Below are 20,570 nucleotides of genomic sequence, written 5' to 3' on the forward strand. Positions count from 1 at the left end.
ACACAATACTTGCCTGCTTTTTGCTGCCATTTCTCCCCCACGTACCTACGTAATAAAGCTCTCTGGATGACGACACAGCCTTCCTGGGTCACTCCGCTAGGATGACAGATGAGTTCTACTCAGTAGGAATCTCACTGCCGGGATTATAGGGCTGAATACGAACCAGGCTAACTAAATTAAAAACCTGTTCCTTGGAATAAAAGTCTGCTAAATTAAGTAAATGTCAATATAAACATATAAAACATGTCCAACTCAACACCAGAACCAGGCTGACACGACACAATAACCAGAACCAAGTAAAACACAGGAGTAAGAACTTAGTCTCTCCCTTACTAACAACCCCATCTGGGCTGGATGGTGGTGATTAAAGGTTTAAGCTTTCTCCATTGACAGCCACAGTAATGCTGTATCACCACCTTTCTTTCAACTAAAATGTATCAAATATAAATCAAGGCTTCACAGTTCGTCATACAAGACCAATACTGATCCATTGTAGGTAACTTATAGTACAGCAATACAATAACTCTCCACTAGAGGGCTCTTCTAAAATATTTCACATTGACTTGACATTTTGTAAAGTGTGAAGTCTTGAGGTCTTATTTCCTTTGTTATAACCCATGGTAGCCATTCAACATTGTGCCTACGCCAACTTTAGTTTGATTCAGAGCTAAAAGGTTAGCATGCTATGCCAGGGCTTTAACTCCCAGAAAAACACATCCTACTTCACATCTGCTTCATGACATCCACATCTTCTGACGTACTTCACCACAAACACACACTCAGACACACGATGGCCTTGTCATCCTTCCCTTTGTCCCCAGCGCTCCTCTCAGGAGAGGGTGACTGAGAAGAGGGTCTGAAATAGCGTTGGTAGGCAAGGTCTGGAAGTTGGGCACCATTGTGTTGTGGGAAGGATGTTGTCTGCATGCGCCTGTGCGTGTTTTTGTCTGGCTGTGTGCAAGCGCCTCGTGTGAGTGAGACCGTGTGTGTGTGTGTGTGTGTGTGTGTGTGTGTGTGTGTGTAAGTTTCTGTGTGTGGTCATTAGAGCAGCAGCTGGACGGGTGTGTGTGTGTGTGCGTGGGGGGGGGGGGGGTTGCGTGACCCAGAGACGTCCCAGCCTCGCAAGCCCTCCATCTTCACAGGAAGTGGTGTTGTGGTGAGCACGTTACCCTTCAGGAGGTCATTGTTACCTGACGGGAGGGAAACAACTGGGTTCCTCCTCAGACTGTTCGGACACTTTTAGTTCCTCCTCTGGAAGCCAGGGAGGAAAAAACAGGCATTGACACGTGTGTGTGTGTGTGTGTGTGTGTGTGTGGGGGGGGGGTACGCGTGTGTGGGGCTATCTATTGCCTGCTTACACAAGTAAGTGCGCTCGGTTTAGAAGCAGATCATGTCATCTCCTCTGCACCTGGGCAGGACTGGGACATACTGGGCTCTCAGGTGTCGTCGTCACACAAACAAAAACACGCCTCAAGGACGGAACACACGTGACGAGGTCCTGAAGAAAGTCCCGTCAGTGTTTTTACAATCCGTGGCATCGTATGTGACATTATCCATGCTGGCAGAACTACGGGTTTGTGATACACGCACGCACGCACGCACGCACACACACACACACACACACACACAGCATCCTAAAACATACCAACACGTGCGGATCTGTATTACTGAAGCAGCAAAGGCCCAGATACGAGCTAGAGGCAGAGATATGAATCTACTGTGGAAACTGTTAGCTTTACTGTGGTGCGCACGTTAGACTGTTTGTCCAGTGCTTTGGGGTTTCCAGATCGGGGAGCAGAGGAACCAGAAGAGTCTTTTCCCTCAAGAGGGTTTTCTCTCCAAACACTGCCAGTCACGTCTGGGCCTCGGGGGTCCGGTAAATCACGCTCTCGGCCCGGGTGTTTCCGTGCGGTAGCTCTCGTAGGTTCAGCTGGAAATGCAATACACCACGTTCTCCTCAGACAGACCACCCAGGAGACCCTGAAGGTCTCTCACACACACACGGACGCAAACACACACGCAGGGACAGAAAACAGACACACACACACACTGACGAAACACACACACATACATATTAGTGTGTGTTTGCATCTGTAACACACACACAGACACAAACACACACAACCAGAACACACACACACACACACACACACTAGAAGGACCCTCAGGCCACACAAACACCTCAACGCAGTGGTCCTCACACACACTGTTTACTAGCAGGAGTACTGGTGGCAGGGTTTGAATATGAGACGGGAGGAACTGCACAACAAGCAGTGGTTACAGGGCTTTAGAAGTGGGTTTTCTTCGATGGAAGTTGAATCCGAGCAACAGCCCACATCCGTCAGGTCAGAAAGATGTTAACGGAAGTTGTGGTCCACCAGAGTCCCAGAACATCGGAGGTTTCCCTGACGTCTCAATAAGTGAGTGATACAGAGAGACTCCAGACTAGGTATTACAGTGCACAAGGAGGGAGTCCAAAGGAGTCCAAATGATGATTCCCACCAGACTGAAGGAGGCACATTATTTGGCGCTCAACTGGTATCAGGCCACTATTGGGTCTATGGCCTGTGCTAGCCTAGCCCAGCGCTAATCTAGCCTAGCCTTGCTTTGTAGTAATGTAGCCTAGCCAAGCTCTATGGTAAATTAGCCTAGCTCAGTGGTAGCCTAGTCAAGCCTATCTCTGTGGTAGACGAGCCTCGCTCAGTGGTAGTCTAGCCTAACTCTATGGTAGATTAGCCTAGCTCAGTGGTAGCCTAGCCTAGCTCTATGGTAGCCTAGCCTAGCTCAGTGTTAGCCTAGTCAAGCCTAGCTCAGTGGTAGCTTAGCCTAGCAGTACTTGCCTGCCTCCTTGCACACAGCTGCCAGGTCAGCCCCGACGTATCCATGTGCAGCATCGGCTAGCTGGGCGAGTTCCTCTGGACTCACGCTGGTAGGCACAGCCATCATCAGCTTCTGCAAGATGTCTGCTCGTTCCGCCGCCCCCGGGACACCCACCTGAAACAACATCTGCTCGTTAGAGACACAGCCTATTCATTTCACTCCTTCATAGAATTTGGTAAAAATATTAAGAATGTCTTCATAGGCTCATTTTAATGGGGGATTTGAACCTGGAACCTCTTGATTAGGGACGTAAGAAGAATATGAGAGTATTAAGGTGTCTCTGAAACAAGGTGACACAAAAACATAATGTCACAATGCGTATAGCTCAGTGGTAGAGCATTTGACTGCAGATGGAGAGGTTATGGGTTCAAATCCCCCTTGTGTCTCATCTCGGGATAAAAGAATCTGCAGGTGAATACAAAGACATGTTTGCTCAATGAAAACTCGTCAGCCATGAACCAGCCGAGCTGGGCTCACCTCCAGCTCTTTGTCAAAGCGTCCCGGCCGTCGTAGGGCGGGGTCCAGGGCGTGGGGGCGGTTCGTGGCCCCTAGGACCAGCAGCTGCCCCGAATGGCCCTCCTGCCCAAGAGCACACACATCAACACCCGTAGCAATCATTCACCATTTTCATCCTATATTCTGTCAATAACTATAACTGCAATGCTATCTGGAATGGCATGTTTTATCCAATCCGCAGCAGGCTGTGTTCAGAGGCACGTTCTCCAACTGGGGATGTTTCTCAGGGTGGTCCGGCAGTGGAAAATAATGCTCTTTCCTCTCCTCAACGCCACAGGGAATAAATTACAGTGCAGGCAGGAATTTGGGGACCAGGAAGTGCTTTCACCACATTCCCTAGGAGCAGGTGACCTTGAGTTATACAATAATCTCAACTGGCCTGGACGACGGACAGGAAGGTCACTGAAAGCTCTCTGTGTGACTTCTCCCCTCAGACTGTGAGGGGGGAGCGGGTTGGTGATGAAGTTATGCCAATTTGGCATGTCATGGTGAGCCACGGAGATTAGTTTCCCAGGCTCCCTGTGTTCTCTAAGGGGCCCGAGGAGCAACTGTGGAGCCATTTGGGTTCAAGGCTCACACAGTATTTTTTCCTTCAGGCCCGTGTACAAACAGAAAATTCCAGATGCCACTCAGGAAACACAGAGGACAGACAGACACAGTGTCTGAAGGCCATCCAGGAGAGAAGTATGCCTTGGACGTGTGTCAGTGCGCAAAAAAAAAGTTATTTATGCGTTGACATTCTACATCCGGTATATTCTGGGACGTAGCCCAGTACAATGAACCTGTTCCTCAGGTGAAGAAAGGATGGATAGTGTACTAACCCCCAACTCAACCAGCCAGACACACAACACTCTTTATGTATTCTCTTAAATTTTTAGGTTCAACTCCCCTGCCACATTTCGACTGAGGTCTACTCTCTGAGCTGCCGCACATGGATATTCCAGAGAGTAGGTTTATTTACTGTTTTTCAAGACTTTTTCGTTCTGCCAGGAAGACTTACTGAGCCGATCCCGTCCATAAGGGTCAGCAGAGAAGCTACGACACGCTTCTCCACCTCGTTCTGCGCCCCCTCGCGTTTGGGACACAGAGCATCTAGCTCGTCAATGAAGATGATCGCAGGCTGCCTGTCAACAAAAGCCACCGCATCAGAAGCTGGCTGGAGCCGATGCGTCACACACACCACCCACACACACACACACACACACACACAGCATGGGTAACACTTATGTTAAGTTTACCTCTGAGCAGCATCAATGAATATCTGTCTTAGCCTTGCTTCAGTCTCACCATAGAATCTACAGAGACAGAGAGATGACAATCAGCAATTTAAACCATTTTGACCTCTTGTAGGGGAATTTGTTTGCACACAGATGTAAAATGTAAAAAAAAATATTATATTATTACAAATGCTCTACAACGTTGTTTCTGTAATCTTAGTTCATATAGGAGGATCCATACTTGCTCATGATCTCTGCACCATTGATCACGGTCATGTAAGCCCCAACCTCATTGGCTATGGCTCGTCCAATCATAGTCTTCCCTGTTCCTGGAGGACCGTATAGGAGCACTCCCCTGGGCGGTGAGATCCCTGTGAGCAAATGACACACAACAACCCATTAATGTACTGAATGCATTCAAAAATAACTCAGCTATCATATTAATATTATTTTATATACACAATACAGTCAGCAAAATAAATAAAACATAACTGTAAAATGTGAAAAGGAGAAAAAAGCAGTGGTCCATTACCGTAGTTGGAGAACAGTTCAGGGTGTTTTAGTGGCAGCTCAATGGTCTCCCTGATCACATCCAACTGGCTGCTGAGACCGCCAATCATACTGAACGTGACTTTTGACCTTTCGGCTTGTTTTTCATCCCGCCCCCGCTGAGAGCCTGCCTGTCTGTCTCTGAGCCGGATCTTGGTGGAGGCTGAGATGCAGTAGAAGGTGTCAGTACACAGAGCCCCACCAGATGGCGCTGTGGGCGACTTGACAGGGTCGGTCTCCTCAGGACAAAGAATACTGGTGTTCTCCAAACTGGCGCTGCTCTCTACGAGGTCAGTGGGATTCTGGGAGTTGGAGGCGGGAGTGAGGGAAGTCTGGAGGTTGAAGGCAGGAGTGAGGGGAGTCTGGGGGTTGGAGGAGAGAGTGTGGGGATTCTGGGAGTTGTAGGCGGGAGTGAGGGAAGTCTGGAGGTTGAAGGCAGGAGTGAGGGGAGTCTGGGGGTTGGAGGAAAGAGTGTGGGGATTCTGGGAGTTGGAGGCGGGTGTGAGGGGAGTCTGGGGGTTGTAGGCAGGAGTAAAAGGAGATGAGGAGGAGGGAGAGGAGGGGGAGGAGGAACGCTGGGGCCGGCAGGGGGTGCTGGCTGCAGGGCCACTGTCTCCAGCTGAGCCTGGTCCTCCATCCTCCACAGTCAGCAGGCTGAGCTGCAGAGACAGGTCCACAGAGCTGGGGCCCAGGGCAGAGCTCGTCCCAGAGGCCTCCCCAGAGTCCTGTATGGGGCCCAGGGCAGAGCTCGTCCCAGAGGCCTCCCCAGAGTCCTGTATGGGGCCCAGGGCAGAGCTCGTCCCAGAGGCCTCCCCAGAGTCCTGTATGGGGCCCAGGGCAGAGCTCGTCCCAGAGGCCTCCCCAGGGTCCTGAATGGGACCCAGGGCAGAGCTCGTCCCAGAGGCCTCCCCAATGCCCTGTCTGGAGGGTAGGGCCAAGGTGCCTCCATCCACGCCCTTCACAACCTCCACACACAGGCTGCAAGCTCGCCCAAAGTACGTCAGAGAGAGGGAGTTTCCAGGGAGAAGAATCCTCCCATCTGAAATGTGTATGTTTGTCCGTTTAAGTTGTTTGGAATTGACCACATGACATGACATCCTCATATCACAGGAACAAGGAACACATTACTGTTGAGCATTGATAATAATATAACCCACTTTATTAGGATCACTTAAGAACAAAGTACAAGATATGGCTAAAAGCAAATAAAGTATGTCCTTTATGAGCTGAAATATAAACAAAAGTAATATCAAACATAGTAGTCAACTACTGAGTCAGACAGATACGTTTGATGAAACACGTGTGCTTGTCACTAATGACACTAATACGTCTTATGAAACACAATTGCTCTTCACTAATAAAGAAACCAGCTCACCCAAAGAGCGGACAAAGAAGTTGCTGAACTCTTCTTTTTCTAAAGCTTCGTCTTTTTGTCTGAAATCACAAATATGAAACCAAATGTTTTTGAAAACTGAAAACAATATAATTTTAAGTAAAACGGCCATGCTGTTTAATCACACAAGGAATTTACCACCAAATAATAAAAAATTAAAACACTGCATTAAACAGCACAAAACCTGTCAGAATCAAGACCAGGACTGATGAGTTTAGCCCTGTGTATTAACAATAGGGGTTTATCTCAAGGTTTTGGAGTTTATCTACACTCCACCACCAAACTGCTGTTAGTTATCTTGCCAGCAGATGGTGACATCTACCTGAACACAACACTATCATGAGGAGTAGCATGCCCCAATTCTAACATGTTCATCCAGTATCAATAACAATTTCATTTAGCAGACTCTCTAATCCAAAGGGGCAGCTTTAACTCGGTATCTGCCTACCAATCAAGAGCTCCCAGGTTCAATTCCCCCCCGATCCTTTTTGCATCTCTGCTTAAAAGCACAAGCTCCAGTGAGAGAACATTCTAATGATTCTACCTGGTAGACAGAAGCAGCTCATGCGCCTGCAGCACGGGGCCTGTGATAGGCTGGAGAGAGACCACGCCCCCAGCCTGGACCCCCAGGCTGCTCTGAGTGTTCTTCTGCAGGCCTGCTCTCCCTCCTGGGAGACCAGCAGTAGGCCAGGCCAGGCACACCTGAACACACACACACACACGTATACGCACACATACACACACACGTACACGGATACACACACACATATGTATACACACACACACACATGTATACACACACACACACATGTATACACACACATACACACACACACACACACACACACACGTACACGGATACACAAACATACATACAGACACACTCAGATAGCAGTCAACAATGTACGATTGGCTGTGCATTTATGCTACGATGAGTAATGTAAATGGTTACGGATACTGTGTTCCTGTTCAATGTAAAGCAACTCTGTTAGTGAGTTGCTGTCCCACTAAAAAGCTTCGTTGACGCACCTCTTGTTGGCCTGTACTGCTTGACAACAGCACCGGTCTTCCGATGCAAATGTTAGCAGTCTTCATTGCATTAAGGCTCAGCTGGACAAGAAATGCCCTGCATCTCTTAGGGACTTTATCCTCTTCTGTAAATAAAAGTAAAATATAATTCCTGTGGTAGGCTACAGCATGTTTAAAGGCAGAGGGTATCTACTGTGTTTGAGAAGCAGTTATGTCTATGTACTGTGACCTATTTGCCTAAATAAACTTAACATCTTGATTGCAACCAATACATATACAGGTTTACGGTCATATTAAATCAATCCGACATCTGTGGGCGTCGCAAGACTGTAATCATTAGGCCTTACCCTGACTAATGATTGGACGGGCTACCTGTCTGTCTGTCTGTCTGTCTGTCTACCTGCGTGCACTCTTCCCCTGCACTCAATGCGCAATACTAGAGGCTTTGAAGGGAGGGGGTGGGAGATATTTTGGTTAGAATCGTGTCAAATAGAAGCTAAAATAACTAGCATCGCAAAACTTGCCTAACCCAGCTTTAAGAAGAAGTAACGAATAATAGGCTACGATGCATTTGAAGAGTTGTCTGCTCGTGTTATTAAAATTAGACGGTAATTTACCTTTCTCAATGAAGTCGATGACAGCAAATGAGTTGCTGCCGGTGTTGCTGTTTGCTCCAACGGTGGAGTTCTGAAAGTTTGTTGAATCACCGGAGCCATCTTTCAGACCGGTCGAGTTGTCGCCTTCATTTCCTCGTTTAGACTTGCTTTTATTTTTCTTTGAGGACATTTTGTAATTGACTTAACTAGCGGCATTTGATACAGCATGTGAACTTGTGTCCATGCCTGCACCCGGAGGTATAAACTTCCAGGTTACAGTTCAAGTCCGTCCACATTACCGTAAATACCATAATTGTTGTTCCTAAAAAAGTTAGGTGGATGGAATTTGGTTATTTAGCGTTGGATACCGTCGGTTAAGGTTTAATAAGTTGTCCATAGTTGAGGCCAATAAATCAATGTCGAAGTATTGCAGTAAACAACCAAAGTATATGCATATATTAAATCATGTCACTGTAAAACAGAAACTTTATGTACAACTCGGTATTACGGTCTTATGCAACATTTGAGAGCTGACTGTTTATGCAACTCATAGTCGACCGGCAAAAAAACAGGGACAGATTTTACCATACATTTTATACCATGGCAGCCCTCAGTTGTAAACTTCTACCTTTGATAAGAAGCAATCTCTCCAACAAGACGCATTGCCTTGCACACACTGTGCCCATCAGTACGGTTCGTACATTCAAATGTGTCCCGAGACTCTTGCAACTGCAGAGCGAGCAGGGGTCAAATATACTGTCAGGGAAAGTGGACAGGTTCGGCGGAGTGACAGTCAACCTGGGTGACAGCGGTTTCCCCTCAGATATCAACGAAAATGTTTTTTGTAACTTACTTCAAGGTTGGTTATAAACCAAGTTCTGCACCAGAAATTCTGCTCCAGATTCATTGTAGCCTACTGTCTTAACTGAAAACAGCTTCATAATAACAAATGACTTGCAGATGTGTGTTTTCCGTAGAATCCTTGGCACATTGGAGGGCAGAAGGGCGGATAGCGGTGTGGCTGCACGTGCCCATATCGCTGGGCAGGTGCGCAGCGGCAGCGTCGGTACATGGGTTCACGTACCACCACGCCAGACACGACCGAGCCGTCCTGGCCTTGTGGTTAGCCGACGGGGAGAGCCGTTTGCCGGGCTTCGCTACTCATCAGATTGGAGTGGCAGGTACCAGAATGTGTCTCCCTCCTTATTTAGTCTGAACTGAGGTCCATGCTTATTTTATGCACTGACGGTGATGGGTTCCTGAATGCCCAGAAATTACGGCGTTGCCCCACGTGAATGGCTCCCCTTGAACGTCTGTGTATTTTAGAGTGCATTGCCTAATTCTAGTGATCATACAGTATTACACTGACAGCATAGTGTAGATCGTAGAAAACCAGGTGTGAGGGAAAATTTCCGTATCTCAACGTTCGGGTTTGTGTTCAAGGGGTCTTCACACGTGACCTACATGGAATAAATATTCTCTCCGCTGCTCATCAGCTGATGCCGGTATTTTACCGTACCGCTGTAACAGGCGATGACAGCGTCAGCCACCAGGGGGCAGCCTGCCCGTACAGGACCATCTCTCAGGAGGATGAGAACATGTCAGAGCATGTTTTGGAAATTGATCTTTTTTGATTGCCCCAAAGTTCCAAAGGGTCTATCTACTCTAAGAGCATTGCGAAAGTGAACTTTGGCAGCTTTGATACCCCCCCCCCCCCCCCAAAAAAAAAGAATAATTATGCTGTTTTCTAGTATGTAGAACAATACACAGTATTTCTTTTGATTATGTTTCAAGTTTTGACATGAGTTTGTGAGTTATGTCCTCCTTTTTTGAGCAACAAAATTCTTCAGTGCGTAGGAGGGGGAGCTGACTGAACCGTTAGCAATTACAGATTTCCAGTAATAATGACCATTGACCATTCCAAGGCAGTATTGGCTAATTAACCTCCCCCAGCAGAACACCCACACAGTGACTCCGTATCTAGGTAGCTCAGTGGTAGAGCATGTGACTGCAGATCAAGAGGTCGCAGGTTGAAACTAAATAGTCAATTGTTATTACAGACCAGGCAACTACAGCTGCTGTTTCATCAGCAAACCACGGCCTCAATTCTGGCGAGAGAGCCAACAGCTGTGCGGTATGTGACCCGCAAGTCCCCTTCGTTGATTATTTGTGGATTCCTACTCCCCATCTCAGACCAGGCCAGAACTCTGACTTTGAGGAAGCTGGGGGTTTTTTTCTCCACGCCGCCAGGCTAGTTAATGATAGCCTCCCCGTCTGGTCCTGGCGTGAGGAATGACATCAATTTCCACGCGGAGGGCCAAGTCCCTGGTTTAGACGACCCATCCCTCAGCACACATCTGTAGGATTCATTGGAGGAGGTTGATGTCCTCGCTCCCGCTTCCTCTCTCCTCCCAGCCTGTCAACACAGACACACGGCTCAGTCTCAACCTCCTGGGAAACGCTGACAGTCTCACATTCACGTCTAGTCATTTAGCAGACGCTCTTATCCAGAGCGACTTACAGTAAGTACAGGGACATTCCCCCCCCCCCCCGAGGCGAGTAGGGTGATGTGCCTTGCCCAAGGACACAACGTCATTTGGCACAGCGGGGAATCGATCCAGCAACCTTCTGATTCTACTACTGACCTCTTGATCTGTAGTCACATGCTCTACCACTGAGATACCTAGATACAGAGTCACTGTGTAGGTGTTCTGCTGGGGGAGGATTACTAGCCCGACTCCCTCACCGCTCAGCTATCTGACTCCCACACCATTACACAGGACTCTAGTGAAGAGTATTATACACAGTACTGCGATGGTCAGTAGTATTATACACAGTACTGTGATGGTCAGTAGTATTATACACAGTACTCTAATAGTCAATATTATACACAGAACTCTGATAGTCTATAGTAGTATACACGGTACTCTGATAGTCAATATTATACACAATACTCTCAGTAGTGCTATATACAGGACCATATCTCCAGCCAGTTTCATGTGTTCTGAGGGGAATAGAGGAAGCTTTATGACGTGAAAGCATCATAGTCCAATGCAACACTCTCACTTAAGACAACGCAAACTATTCAAATCAGCCAACTCAAATGGACTGTTTTATGGACGTTTTCTTAAACTGTGAGTGTAGCTGTCCTCAGAGATGGGTGGGAGAGCTACAGGGATGAGTTTGGGATGTTCTTCAGAGTTACCGTAGTGGGGGAGGATGTTTGTAGTTGGCCAGGCCAGCCCCAGGCCTCCACCACTCCACATGGGTCAGTTTAATGAAACCTTTCATGTCGTCTCCACCCCAGTCATTACTCCAGCACGTGAGTGCCAGCTGGACTGAAGGAGAGTTCTAGACATTTTCGTTACGGTTACATTTGATCCACTTAGCAGTTTGTGACATACAAATAGTGCTCATGGAAAGCACAGGAAAAGATTAGGGATCAGAAGTGTACAGATCTAATAGTGCACTGGTGGACAGAGGCCAGGAACAGACTGTGTGCCTCAGCGTCCTTGCCAAGTTCCTTCATTCAATTCAATTCAGAAACTCTGTTGTCCTTGAGGTTTGACAGAACATTATCTTTGGCTGTGAACATCAACTGAACTGGGTGAACGGTTTAAAGCTACACAGAAAGATACTTTAGGACAGCTCGTGATGAATGAATGGTATATGACGACTAATGAAACTTTAGCTGGCTCTCTGGAACTATTGAGTACTTTTTGTAGAAATGCCATGAATTGTTGTTGTTGTGGTGGCGGTTGTTGATTTGTAAGAAGTTGTTCTTGTTGATTCCTTCAGGAGCTGTTGTTGATGAGTCAAATGGGAAGGTCCTCGTGGTTCAAGACAAAAACAAGGTACAGCTGTTAAAGATAAACCACACAAAAAGATTACAACTACAGCATAAAACTAAATCACATCTCCAGTTGATCTCACTATGCTCCTTAATTGAAGTATCCAAGGAACTTATCAACCCATCAACACAGTAAAAGGAGAATAGCTGTTTCTTTTACCTCTCCAGAACATTTTTGTAATTGAAAAACTACATATATTTCCCTTCATATTTTTTACATTCCAGAGTTTGTTGACTTATATTTACCTTGGCTTGTGTTGCATTTCCTGGAGGTGTCTCATTCCTACCTATTATGTTACCTAAGCTAACCTCAAGTCAACATGCCTAATTTGCCTGCTTGTGAGGGTCTTTATGCACCAGAAAACATCCCGTAAAAGACCACATCTGTACGCACAGAGGTACAAATACTACTTATAATTAGTCCCCCGTAGTTTTCCTTGTTATTTAGTGGATAGGTGTGTGTATATATATATATATATATATATATATATATATATATATATACATATATATAGTTATTTAGCAGGCGCTCTTATCCAGAGTGACTTACAGTAAGTACAGGGACATTCTCCCCGAGGCAAGTAGGGTGAAGTGCCTTGCCCAAGGACACAACGACATGTGAATCAAACTGGCAACCTTCAGATTACTAGCCCGATCCTCTACCCGCTCAGCCGACTGACTCCCATTATATTTAATGTTTAGTGACACAAAACTCAATGAAACAACCCCAGCATGTTTTTAAATGATGGTAGTTTGAGATACCAAGCAGCCGGGAACTTGAGATGATAATAACACGGTCATGGCCTCCGACAAGGGCCTGTTCAGTGTTGGGGGGAGGATGTGTGTTTTATCTCCCTCCTTCCTCTCCTCCCCTCATTTACTGTAAGGCTCCGGCCCACTAAACTCTGCCTGGCCCAGACCCAGACTCAGCACAGTCAGGCTGGCCGAGATGAGCTTCCTGGAAGTGATCCCCTGGAGGCCATTGCTGCTGCTGTGGGGGAGGGGGTGGGGGCACTAGATGGGGGGGGGGGGGGAACTAGACGGGGGGAGGGTAGAGCACATCAGTCTGTGTTGAAGTAGATTTGTCTGTGATATGATGATGTATTTGATATTGATACACTTGAATGGAAAGCAGTATTTGATGCAGATTTAATTGGAGTAAAGCTGTTTTAGATGCTGATAGGAATGTGATGTAGAGCTATAAAGAAGAAAAAAAAACATCTGTGAAGGACTGCCATGCAGTCATCACTGGTAATCAGTAATTAAAGACATGATTAACCACATAAACAACACATTTTTGGGGGGATATTTATTTTCTTCTAACTTTCGTAGCCTTATACAAATGTATTCATTAACATAGCGCTTTTCTAGTTTATTGTAAGGTCTATAAAATATAGAAAAGTTTTATAATAAATCCATCAAGTAACTAAAATAAAAGTATGCTTTACAACAACTATTATATAATTTAACCAGCAGCGATTTGTATTTAAATATAAATGAGTGGTGAAATGTTTTGGGTGATCAGTAGACACAAAGTTATTTTTGTATATTCTTCAATATTCAATAATAAAGCAATCACATCAAATGAAAAAAAATAAAACAGTCATTATAATGCAAACTTAAGAGCTGAGCATGTTTCACATCAAAACTCAGCTTTGAATATTACATGTAGTCTATAAACTGCATGAACTGGCAGAGTAAAACTACAATTTTAAATTAAAGACCATCATAACAAAAATTCTTTTTTTTCTTTAAGACGAAAAATGCATGGAAATTTCCTGGAGGTCTGTCTGAGCCAGGAGAAAACATTGGTAAGTTTAAGATTGATACAAAACATAAGAAAGACTGTACACTACTTGCATGTATATAAACTGTTAACCATATTTCCCTTACTGGCATGTTCAAACTGTCAAACTTGAGAAGACATACAGCACTGTACCGGTTGTAACTAATTTACCTACAATGTCCAAGGAAGTTGTTCATAAACTCACTTAAAATGTACAGAAATGTTTCCTCTCTTACAAGTTTAGCATCTTTCTCCTTTTTTCAAAGCAGACTTTGAAACATACAAAAAGCAGCTTTAAAGTGTTATAGTATACACAACATATTTCAGAAACAAATCAAATTAGCTATTTATTAATAAAGGCACTACAATATTTCACAATCATTTAGAGTAGAGGACAACCACATTGCTTTGCGTTAAGAATAACCGAAAGGAAACACGGTCTCATTTTCTTCATAATTAACACTTGTTAACATATCTGATACAGTACAAAGAATGCGTAAAAGCCTGCTTGTCTGTTACATTTCTGAAAACAAACGTCCACATGTGCTAGGTGCCACAGCGGTGCGCGAGGTGTTCGAAGAGACAGGAGTCCACTCCGAGTTCAAGTCCCTCCTAAGCATCCGGCAGCAACACAACCACCCTGGAGCGTTCGGCATGTCCGACATGTATGTGATCTGTCGGCTCAGCCCTCTGTCCTACCACATCCACTTCTGCACGCAGGAGTGCCTGCGTTGTGAGTGGCTGGACCTGGCAGAGCTGGCCAAGACCGACGCCACCACGCCCATCACGTCGCGCTTGGCCAGGCTGCTGCTCCACGGACTGCGGCACGGCTTCCATCACATCGACCTCACCATGGAGGAGCTGCCAGCCGTCTACTCTGGGATGTTTTACCAGCTCTACCACCGCCAGCTGCACCAGGAACTCAGGCCCTAGCCCTGGGACTCAGGCCCTAGCCCTGGGACTCAGACCCCAGCCCCAGCCCTGGGACTCAGACCCCAGCCCTGGGACTCAGGCCCTAGCCATGCCCCTGACTCCGGCCCTCCTAGCCTCTTGCGCGTCAATGCTAATTGCACCAATGTGAACTTGATTAGCACATGGATGCTAACCACACTCTCACTCTAAGTGCTTTTTTTGGTCTGGACTATGTATACTGTGAGTGAGTCACACACTGGTTCTCATAAACTGTTACAAAAGATTGTACTGATGATCTTTCTTTTTTTTTGTTGGTACAAACAAGAAGTTACCTTTCTCTGTTGTAAACTAGGAAGGAGAATACATTGGGTCATCATTCACGTGCATTTATGAAATAAGTCTATGTGGAAGTGAGATTTAATGATAAACCCAAAATACTGTTGTGCCGAAATGCATTAGAGAAACAGTAGAGTAAAATGGTGTGATCTTCCCTTTCATGAAAGACATTAAAGATGTTATCAAGTACTGCAGTCTGACATTCACCTTAATTTCAATTTTCTGGTCTTGTTCACCCTTTCTACTTGCTGTTATTTCATACTTTCGGGTCATTTTGACCCACCGTCGTGGTGCAAAAGGTGGGTCACAATGACCCGAAGGCAGTACAAGGGTTAAAAAATATAAAGGAAAAAAAAACTAAACATACTCAGATTAATTAAAGCAGCCATCGTTAAACTCACATTATGTACTGTTTCGGTGATGATTTCTAAAGACATCCATCACGACGCATGAGGGTATAGTCACAGTCATTCCAGCGCAAACCTTCTTTAACGCTCCCTGTGATGGGGTCAGAACTTGGCAGACATGGGGAGGAAGAGGATTGCTTTCTGTCCAGGGCTGGTTTTGGATCCTGACTTAAACTGTCCGTTGCGGGTCAAAGCCACGTACATCTCGGGGTACTTCCTGGAGCGATAGGTGTTGTAGTTGTTGCTCTCAAGCCTCTCGATGAAGTGGCACTCATCCGTAGGACGTCTCTGAGGGGAAAACATAACATCCTGGTCAAACACAAGCGGTTCATGTTGTAGATACAGTACATCTCGTTTTCTTTTCCCTTGCTTGTATGTACAGTTAGGCCTACTGTGCAAAAGTCCTAGGCATACAATCATTATTACATGACTTCGGTCCTAAATCATATTTTTTTTGTCTTCTGTATTTGTGTGGCAGTATAACAGTACAATGTTGAGAACATGTGTTTAGTCTTCATTTCCTAAATGCATTTTTGCTTAACTTTTTGGTTTTTGTGCACAGTGTGAACAGGGAACAGTGCTGGTAGTTCTTCCCTGAGGTTCTGGAAGTGAGGCTCCTTGGTGGCGAAACTCTTTGATTTTTTGAATATGAGATCATTTAGCAATACTGACATTTTATGGATTAATCGATTTTAAGATCACCCTGTTAAACACCTCAGGCAACAGTGCAGCCGACAGTTTTGACGAGTCCATACCACTAGGAACTGTCTCAACTAATGAAGATGTGTTTACCAGGTTAAGAAAGACTTTCTCATTTCATTTCAGTCTAAGAATCCATGAACCCCAGGAAACTGCTTCCCCATGATTTAAAAATGACCAGCATTGCTTTTATCGGGACGGCATGCGTTGATATTTTCAGGACATGAGCAAGAAGTCAACCCTCGCCTCGTCCATGTGGGAGACTTGATGACATCAATTCCATCTGGCTCAAATCTCTCTGTTGCTAGGGGCGACATGGGTGCAGTGCTCACATCCTGTCAAACAAGAGGGTCTGTTGTCTCCTCAACACTGGTTACCTATGAAGCACCACAGAGCCTAAAACACATGCCTGGAACCTCCCATTACTCTCCTTAAACTCAGAGTCTAAAGGACTAACTCCAGGAAACAACTAACACAACAAGACCAAACAAGTCTATGTACTGAACACCCCTTGTCTAAGAGACACGGGGTTCTATCCCTGAACACCAAAACGTAGGGAACTACAGGACTACAGGGATAATTTATTAAGTATTTTAAAGGAACTGACATTTCAGTATCTCTTAAATTTGGTGTTTAGAAAACTGTCTACGGGCTTCCTAGTATTCACATATTACATTTCACATGTTATCCATTCACTCAGAAGCAGTAAATAAAGTACTTTACAGTGTTGGTTAAAACTATTGAAGCCAGGATGACCACATCAGTGAAGGCACCATGTGGGCCATAACCCTGCTTGCCCTCAGGGTGTCTGCTCGTTTCAACAGGAGGAAGCACTGCTTGGAGTTCATGTGGTGGAGTACCACCATGAAACCACATCAGGCCCCCCCACACACTCACACCCTTTAGGCATCTCACTCAGACTGGGGGTTCAGTTTAGACCTGTCATTATGGCCTCAATGATTAGACATGAGAAATGTGATTCAAATGTACATCATCGGTATCATCTGTTTGTGTCCATTCGTAGTGACGGTATTGACGTGGGTTCAGGGTGACTCACGGCTCCGAACAGTCTTCCGGACGAGTTCATGGCCAGGTAGCGGTTGGCTGAGACTCCTTTGATCACCACCTCCCCCACTGATATCGCCTGGAGTTGAAGCTTGACTGAGGAGAACAAAAAAATATGGCGGTTGTCACTTAAAATCACATTACAGAGATGTAAAGTACACTAAACCACCTAGACTGGCCCTGGCGCTGTTTTGTTTAAAAGAGGAAAGTGAATGGATTTCTGGTTAATTGTAATATTTACATTTTTGAAAGCAGATAAACCACTGAAGAGACAAAAGCTGTTCAAAGCTCCAAAATTGTCATTGATAAAGATTCATGGTTTTCTTTATAAAAGTAATTTCTTTAAAACATTCACAGTTGGACTGCATGTGCCAACTTAGCATTTTTCAGTTAAAGCCAAAAAGAAACTGCCCCTGGCAACAGGACCTTGTAAGGATAGGTAAGCCAGGATAATAAAAAGGTTATTGTCATGGATACAACACACATTCTGCCCTGAGCAAATACACAATATCTCTTTGTTGAATATCTATCCAACAGGTCATGTACTTTTTCAGCTATCAAACATGTTTTACCTCCAAAGAGTATATGGTTCAGATTGTTCATCCTGGATTTCACAGTTACTATAACTTTATTTGAAGAGTCTCTTCTCTGTTTAGTACAAAAATGCTCAAGACTGGATATATAATTGTTACCGGTTTATTTACATCTTCCTCCACACAACTGGAAAGGCCTACATTTTCTTGTAAATCATATAAAATGGAAAACTGATTGCGCGTTACTACATCAGCTTTTGAAAGACAGCTCATCTCTTGTTTCAGGGATTACCAGTTGATTACTTGTGATATAAGATGGACAGCTGAATGCACCTGTTCAGAGTCCCATCCCCTCACATAGTGATCTTTAGTATCCCCCCACCCCCAATTAGCCCCTCTCTTTCCCCTCCAAACTGCTACGTGACAGACATACTTCCAGAAACTATTTGTTCGTGCGGATTTGGTGGCCTCAACATCAAGGACAAAGATTTCTCTTTCCTCTACAGGCACCACAAAACGTTCTCTCTTCCCACACAGTGTCATTCTCACTTTGTTTTGTTAAAAATTTCTTCCGATGCTTTTTTTAATCTGTAATCTTGTTTGTGATTTTTTGTGAGAAGTTTTTCCACTTAGATAAAAGTGACTTTCAGGAACACAGGTATATTTACCGAAAGTGTTCTTTCCCTGTCATGGTGATTTACAGATCTACTCTTTCAATCAGTGGGCAGTTCCATGTCATGGCATATACAGACCCAACAGTAACTTTCTCAATGAAACTTACGTTAAAACACATCAAGGTGTCTGGAATGTGAAAAACGCAAAAAACAACTCACTTGTCAACGACTATAAACGTTCAGTAGGAAAATTCACAAACAACAATCCTCTGTGATTCAAGTCATCGTGCCTCCCTTGTTGCATTTTTGAAGTATAAAGAGGTCTTGTGTGCCCTCCCTGCAACGTGAGGAGGGCCTGGGATTACTTACTGTGGGGGTCGGTCTTCTCCCGGATACCATCCACCCTCCCGTCAGAGTTAATCCTCAAGAAGTAGCCTCCGTTTTTACAGTACAGCCTCTTGGGATCCTTAAAGTTTCCTGGGGGAAAGCCACTGCTACCACCGTCATCAGGACTGGAAGGAAGTGTGGTGATCTCGCCCGTGGCCATGTCCTCCTCTCTCTCTCTCTCTCTCTCTCTCTCTCTCTCCCTCCCGCTGGCCCGATTCGAAGCAGGAGTTCGGCTGGTCTCCCACTAGCGGTCTCTCCCTCCTCCTCGCGTTCACAGCTCCCCGGGCCTAATTCCGCTTAACCCCAGGGTCGGGCAGTGTGGCTGAAACCCCCCTTCTCCACCAGCATACCTTCTGTTCCCCCGGAGCAACTAGGAAGCCCAGTGTCGTGGGATCCGGGAAACTCGAGATGCCCGGAGTCTGAAGTTCCTCAGCCTTTTGTGAAGGTATAGGAGACACGCCGCCAGTGTGCCTTTCTCCCTTTATCCTTCTCTCCTTCCCCTCTTGAAATATTTACAGCTGGATAGGATCTGTGGAGGCTTCCCCCGTGGGCCTCAGTTCGCATGCGCCCTCCGAACACTCTCTCTCTTTCTCTCTCTCTCACACACAAGCCCACTTTGACGTCCTACCTTGCCCTGCCAAGTGGCTGAGCACAGGCAGAGAGGGGAGGGTAAGGAAGGGGCTCACTAACAGAACTGCGTCACAGAGACCCTTGTGCAAGCTGGGAAAGCAGCAGCTGACTGGCAACGTTTACAGACAGGATCACTTGGTCGTTCATTCATGTAAGCCAGTGATTAATAGAGCATACAAAAGATGTGAAAAAGAACAAAAACCCTGGCAGGCTTGAATGATTGAGTGACATAGCACTCAGACTGCACCAAGATTTAGTTTGGCATGAATTTAGGCTCTGAGTGTTTGGTGGAAGACAGAGTGGGCTGGGCCATCGTGCAGACACACAGAAATCATTCAGGTCTTAACCTGAACTTCCAAATGTGTCAACAAGTTAGTCGTGCCATTTTCTGTCTCATTTTTATGTGCCAACCGACCCCTCCACCTACAACTGTGACGTTTCGGTTGAAGTTGAAGACTGTTTTCCAATGCAAGGGACTGTGTGATTGCTGTGAAGCGCCTTTGTTTTGATACGGCTGATGGAAACATGAACTCAAATTTAACTTTAATGAATTTCTGAAAAAATTACAAAAAATCATATGACAGCTTCAAGGGCCTGATGAGAAACGTTGACAGTTTGAAACTTTTCGGATGTGAATCAGACGTGACACAAACATGAACTGTCTAGAGAGGTTCCTTGTCTGTAAACCTTTCCTTGTGTCAAACAGGAAAGAGACAGTCATGAGGCCTGCTCTGGCTAGCAAGAGGTCTTTAACAAAATCATACGCTACAGTTTAAAAACCAACGTAAATAAGAAAAAGGAAGCTAACGATCTAGACAAATTAGACTCCAATTTCTCCAAGAGCTTGTAACAATTCCTTTTCATCACCTGTTAGGAAAGCACCGCTGATGAATTTCTTCGGTTGAAAGAAAACATCTTTTTTTGTCTTTATCTTTGCAACATGTAACCTTGACTAATAGATCAAATACTTTAAGCTTGTGAAATTGTGTGACTGAGACGGAATTGTATTGAGTTCTGTATGTCAAATGACATGACTGCACATGGTAAACCACTGGGCATACAAGGTTGCTGATGAGAAACCACTGGCAAGAATAAGTCTGGTACTGTTTGTCTCCCCCAGGTGGTCATGTCCCACATAGAAAACATATTGTAAGAACAGTAAAAAAAATAA

At 45.4% G+C, this 20,570-nt stretch overlaps 3 protein-coding genes across 4 annotated transcripts in view; 1 reads left to right on the forward strand and 2 right to left on the reverse strand.

The window, feature by feature from the left end:
- The window catches only part of afg2a (AAA ATPase AFG2A), a 62,307-nt gene extending 53,594 nt beyond the window's left edge, over positions 1-8,713 (reverse strand). Inside the window, exons 1-10 of one of the 2 annotated variants that reach the window (XM_084700929.1) lie at positions 8,202-8,711; positions 7,585-7,709; positions 7,100-7,257; positions 6,538-6,596; positions 5,146-6,201; positions 4,855-4,984; positions 4,635-4,691; positions 4,397-4,520; positions 3,358-3,459; positions 2,841-2,994 (exon numbers count right to left, since the gene is read on the reverse strand). In XM_084700929.1, coding sequence (XP_084557055.1) covers positions 2,841-2,994; positions 3,358-3,459; positions 4,397-4,520; positions 4,635-4,691; positions 4,855-4,984; positions 5,146-6,201; positions 6,538-6,596; positions 7,100-7,257; positions 7,585-7,709; positions 8,202-8,370 — 2,134 coding nt within the window. In that variant the 5' untranslated portion in view covers positions 8,371-8,711. Of the gene's footprint in view, positions 1-2,840; positions 2,995-3,357; positions 3,460-4,396; positions 4,521-4,634; positions 4,692-4,854; positions 4,985-5,145; positions 6,202-6,537; positions 6,597-7,099; positions 7,258-7,584; positions 7,710-8,201 lie in introns of both variants that reach the window. The other variant, XM_084700930.1, reaches the window with a different exon arrangement.
- Positions 8,714-9,129: 416 nt separating this feature from the next.
- nudt6 (nudix (nucleoside diphosphate linked moiety X)-type motif 6) lies at positions 9,130-15,253 on the forward strand. Its single transcript, XM_084697779.1, has 4 exons — positions 9,130-9,361; positions 11,979-12,034; positions 13,787-13,841; positions 14,367-15,253. The coding sequence occupies exons 1-4, from the start codon at positions 9,130-9,132 to the stop codon at positions 14,747-14,749; spliced, it is 726 nt and encodes a 241-aa protein (XP_084553905.1). The 3' UTR covers positions 14,750-15,253.
- On the reverse strand, positions 14,147-19,410 carry fgf2 (fibroblast growth factor 2). Its single transcript, XM_084700936.1, has 3 exons — positions 18,752-19,410; positions 17,228-17,331; positions 14,147-15,759 (listed from the first exon to the last, which is right to left on the reverse strand). The coding sequence occupies exons 1-3, from the start codon at positions 18,927-18,929 to the stop codon at positions 15,574-15,576; spliced, it is 468 nt and encodes a 155-aa protein (XP_084557062.1). The 5' UTR covers positions 18,930-19,410; the 3' UTR covers positions 14,147-15,573.
- Between the last annotated feature and the right edge of the window lie 1,160 nt (positions 19,411-20,570).

The sequence above is a fragment of the Hypomesus nipponensis genome, chromosome 1 (assembly GCF_054491055.1).
Source record: "Hypomesus nipponensis isolate SF chromosome 1, ASM5449105v1, whole genome shotgun sequence".
Lineage (NCBI taxonomy): Eukaryota > Metazoa > Chordata > Actinopteri > Osmeriformes > Osmeridae > Hypomesus > Hypomesus nipponensis.

Coding starts and splice junctions, on each gene's coding strand:
- nudt6 (XM_084697779.1), top strand. CDS start 9,130: ATGACTTGCAGATGTGTGTTTTCCGTAGAATCCTTGGCACATTGGAGG. Junction 12,035..13,786: donor TGGTTCAAGACAAAAACAAG/GTACAGCTGTTA, acceptor TTTTTCTTTAAG/ACGAAAAATGCATGGAAATT. Junction 13,842..14,366: donor TGAGCCAGGAGAAAACATTG/GTAAGTTTAAGA, acceptor CACATGTGCTAG/GTGCCACAGCGGTGCGCGAG.
- fgf2 (XM_084700936.1), bottom strand. CDS start 18,929: ATGGCCACGGGCGAGATCACCACACTTCCTTCCAGTCCTGATGACGGT. Junction 17,332..18,751: donor GGAGAAGACCGACCCCCACA/GTAAGTAATCCC, acceptor TGTTCTCCTCAG/TCAAGCTTCAACTCCAGGCG. Junction 15,760..17,227: donor CCGGAAGACTGTTCGGAGCC/GTGAGTCACCCT, acceptor TTTTCCCCTCAG/AGACGTCCTACGGATGAGTG.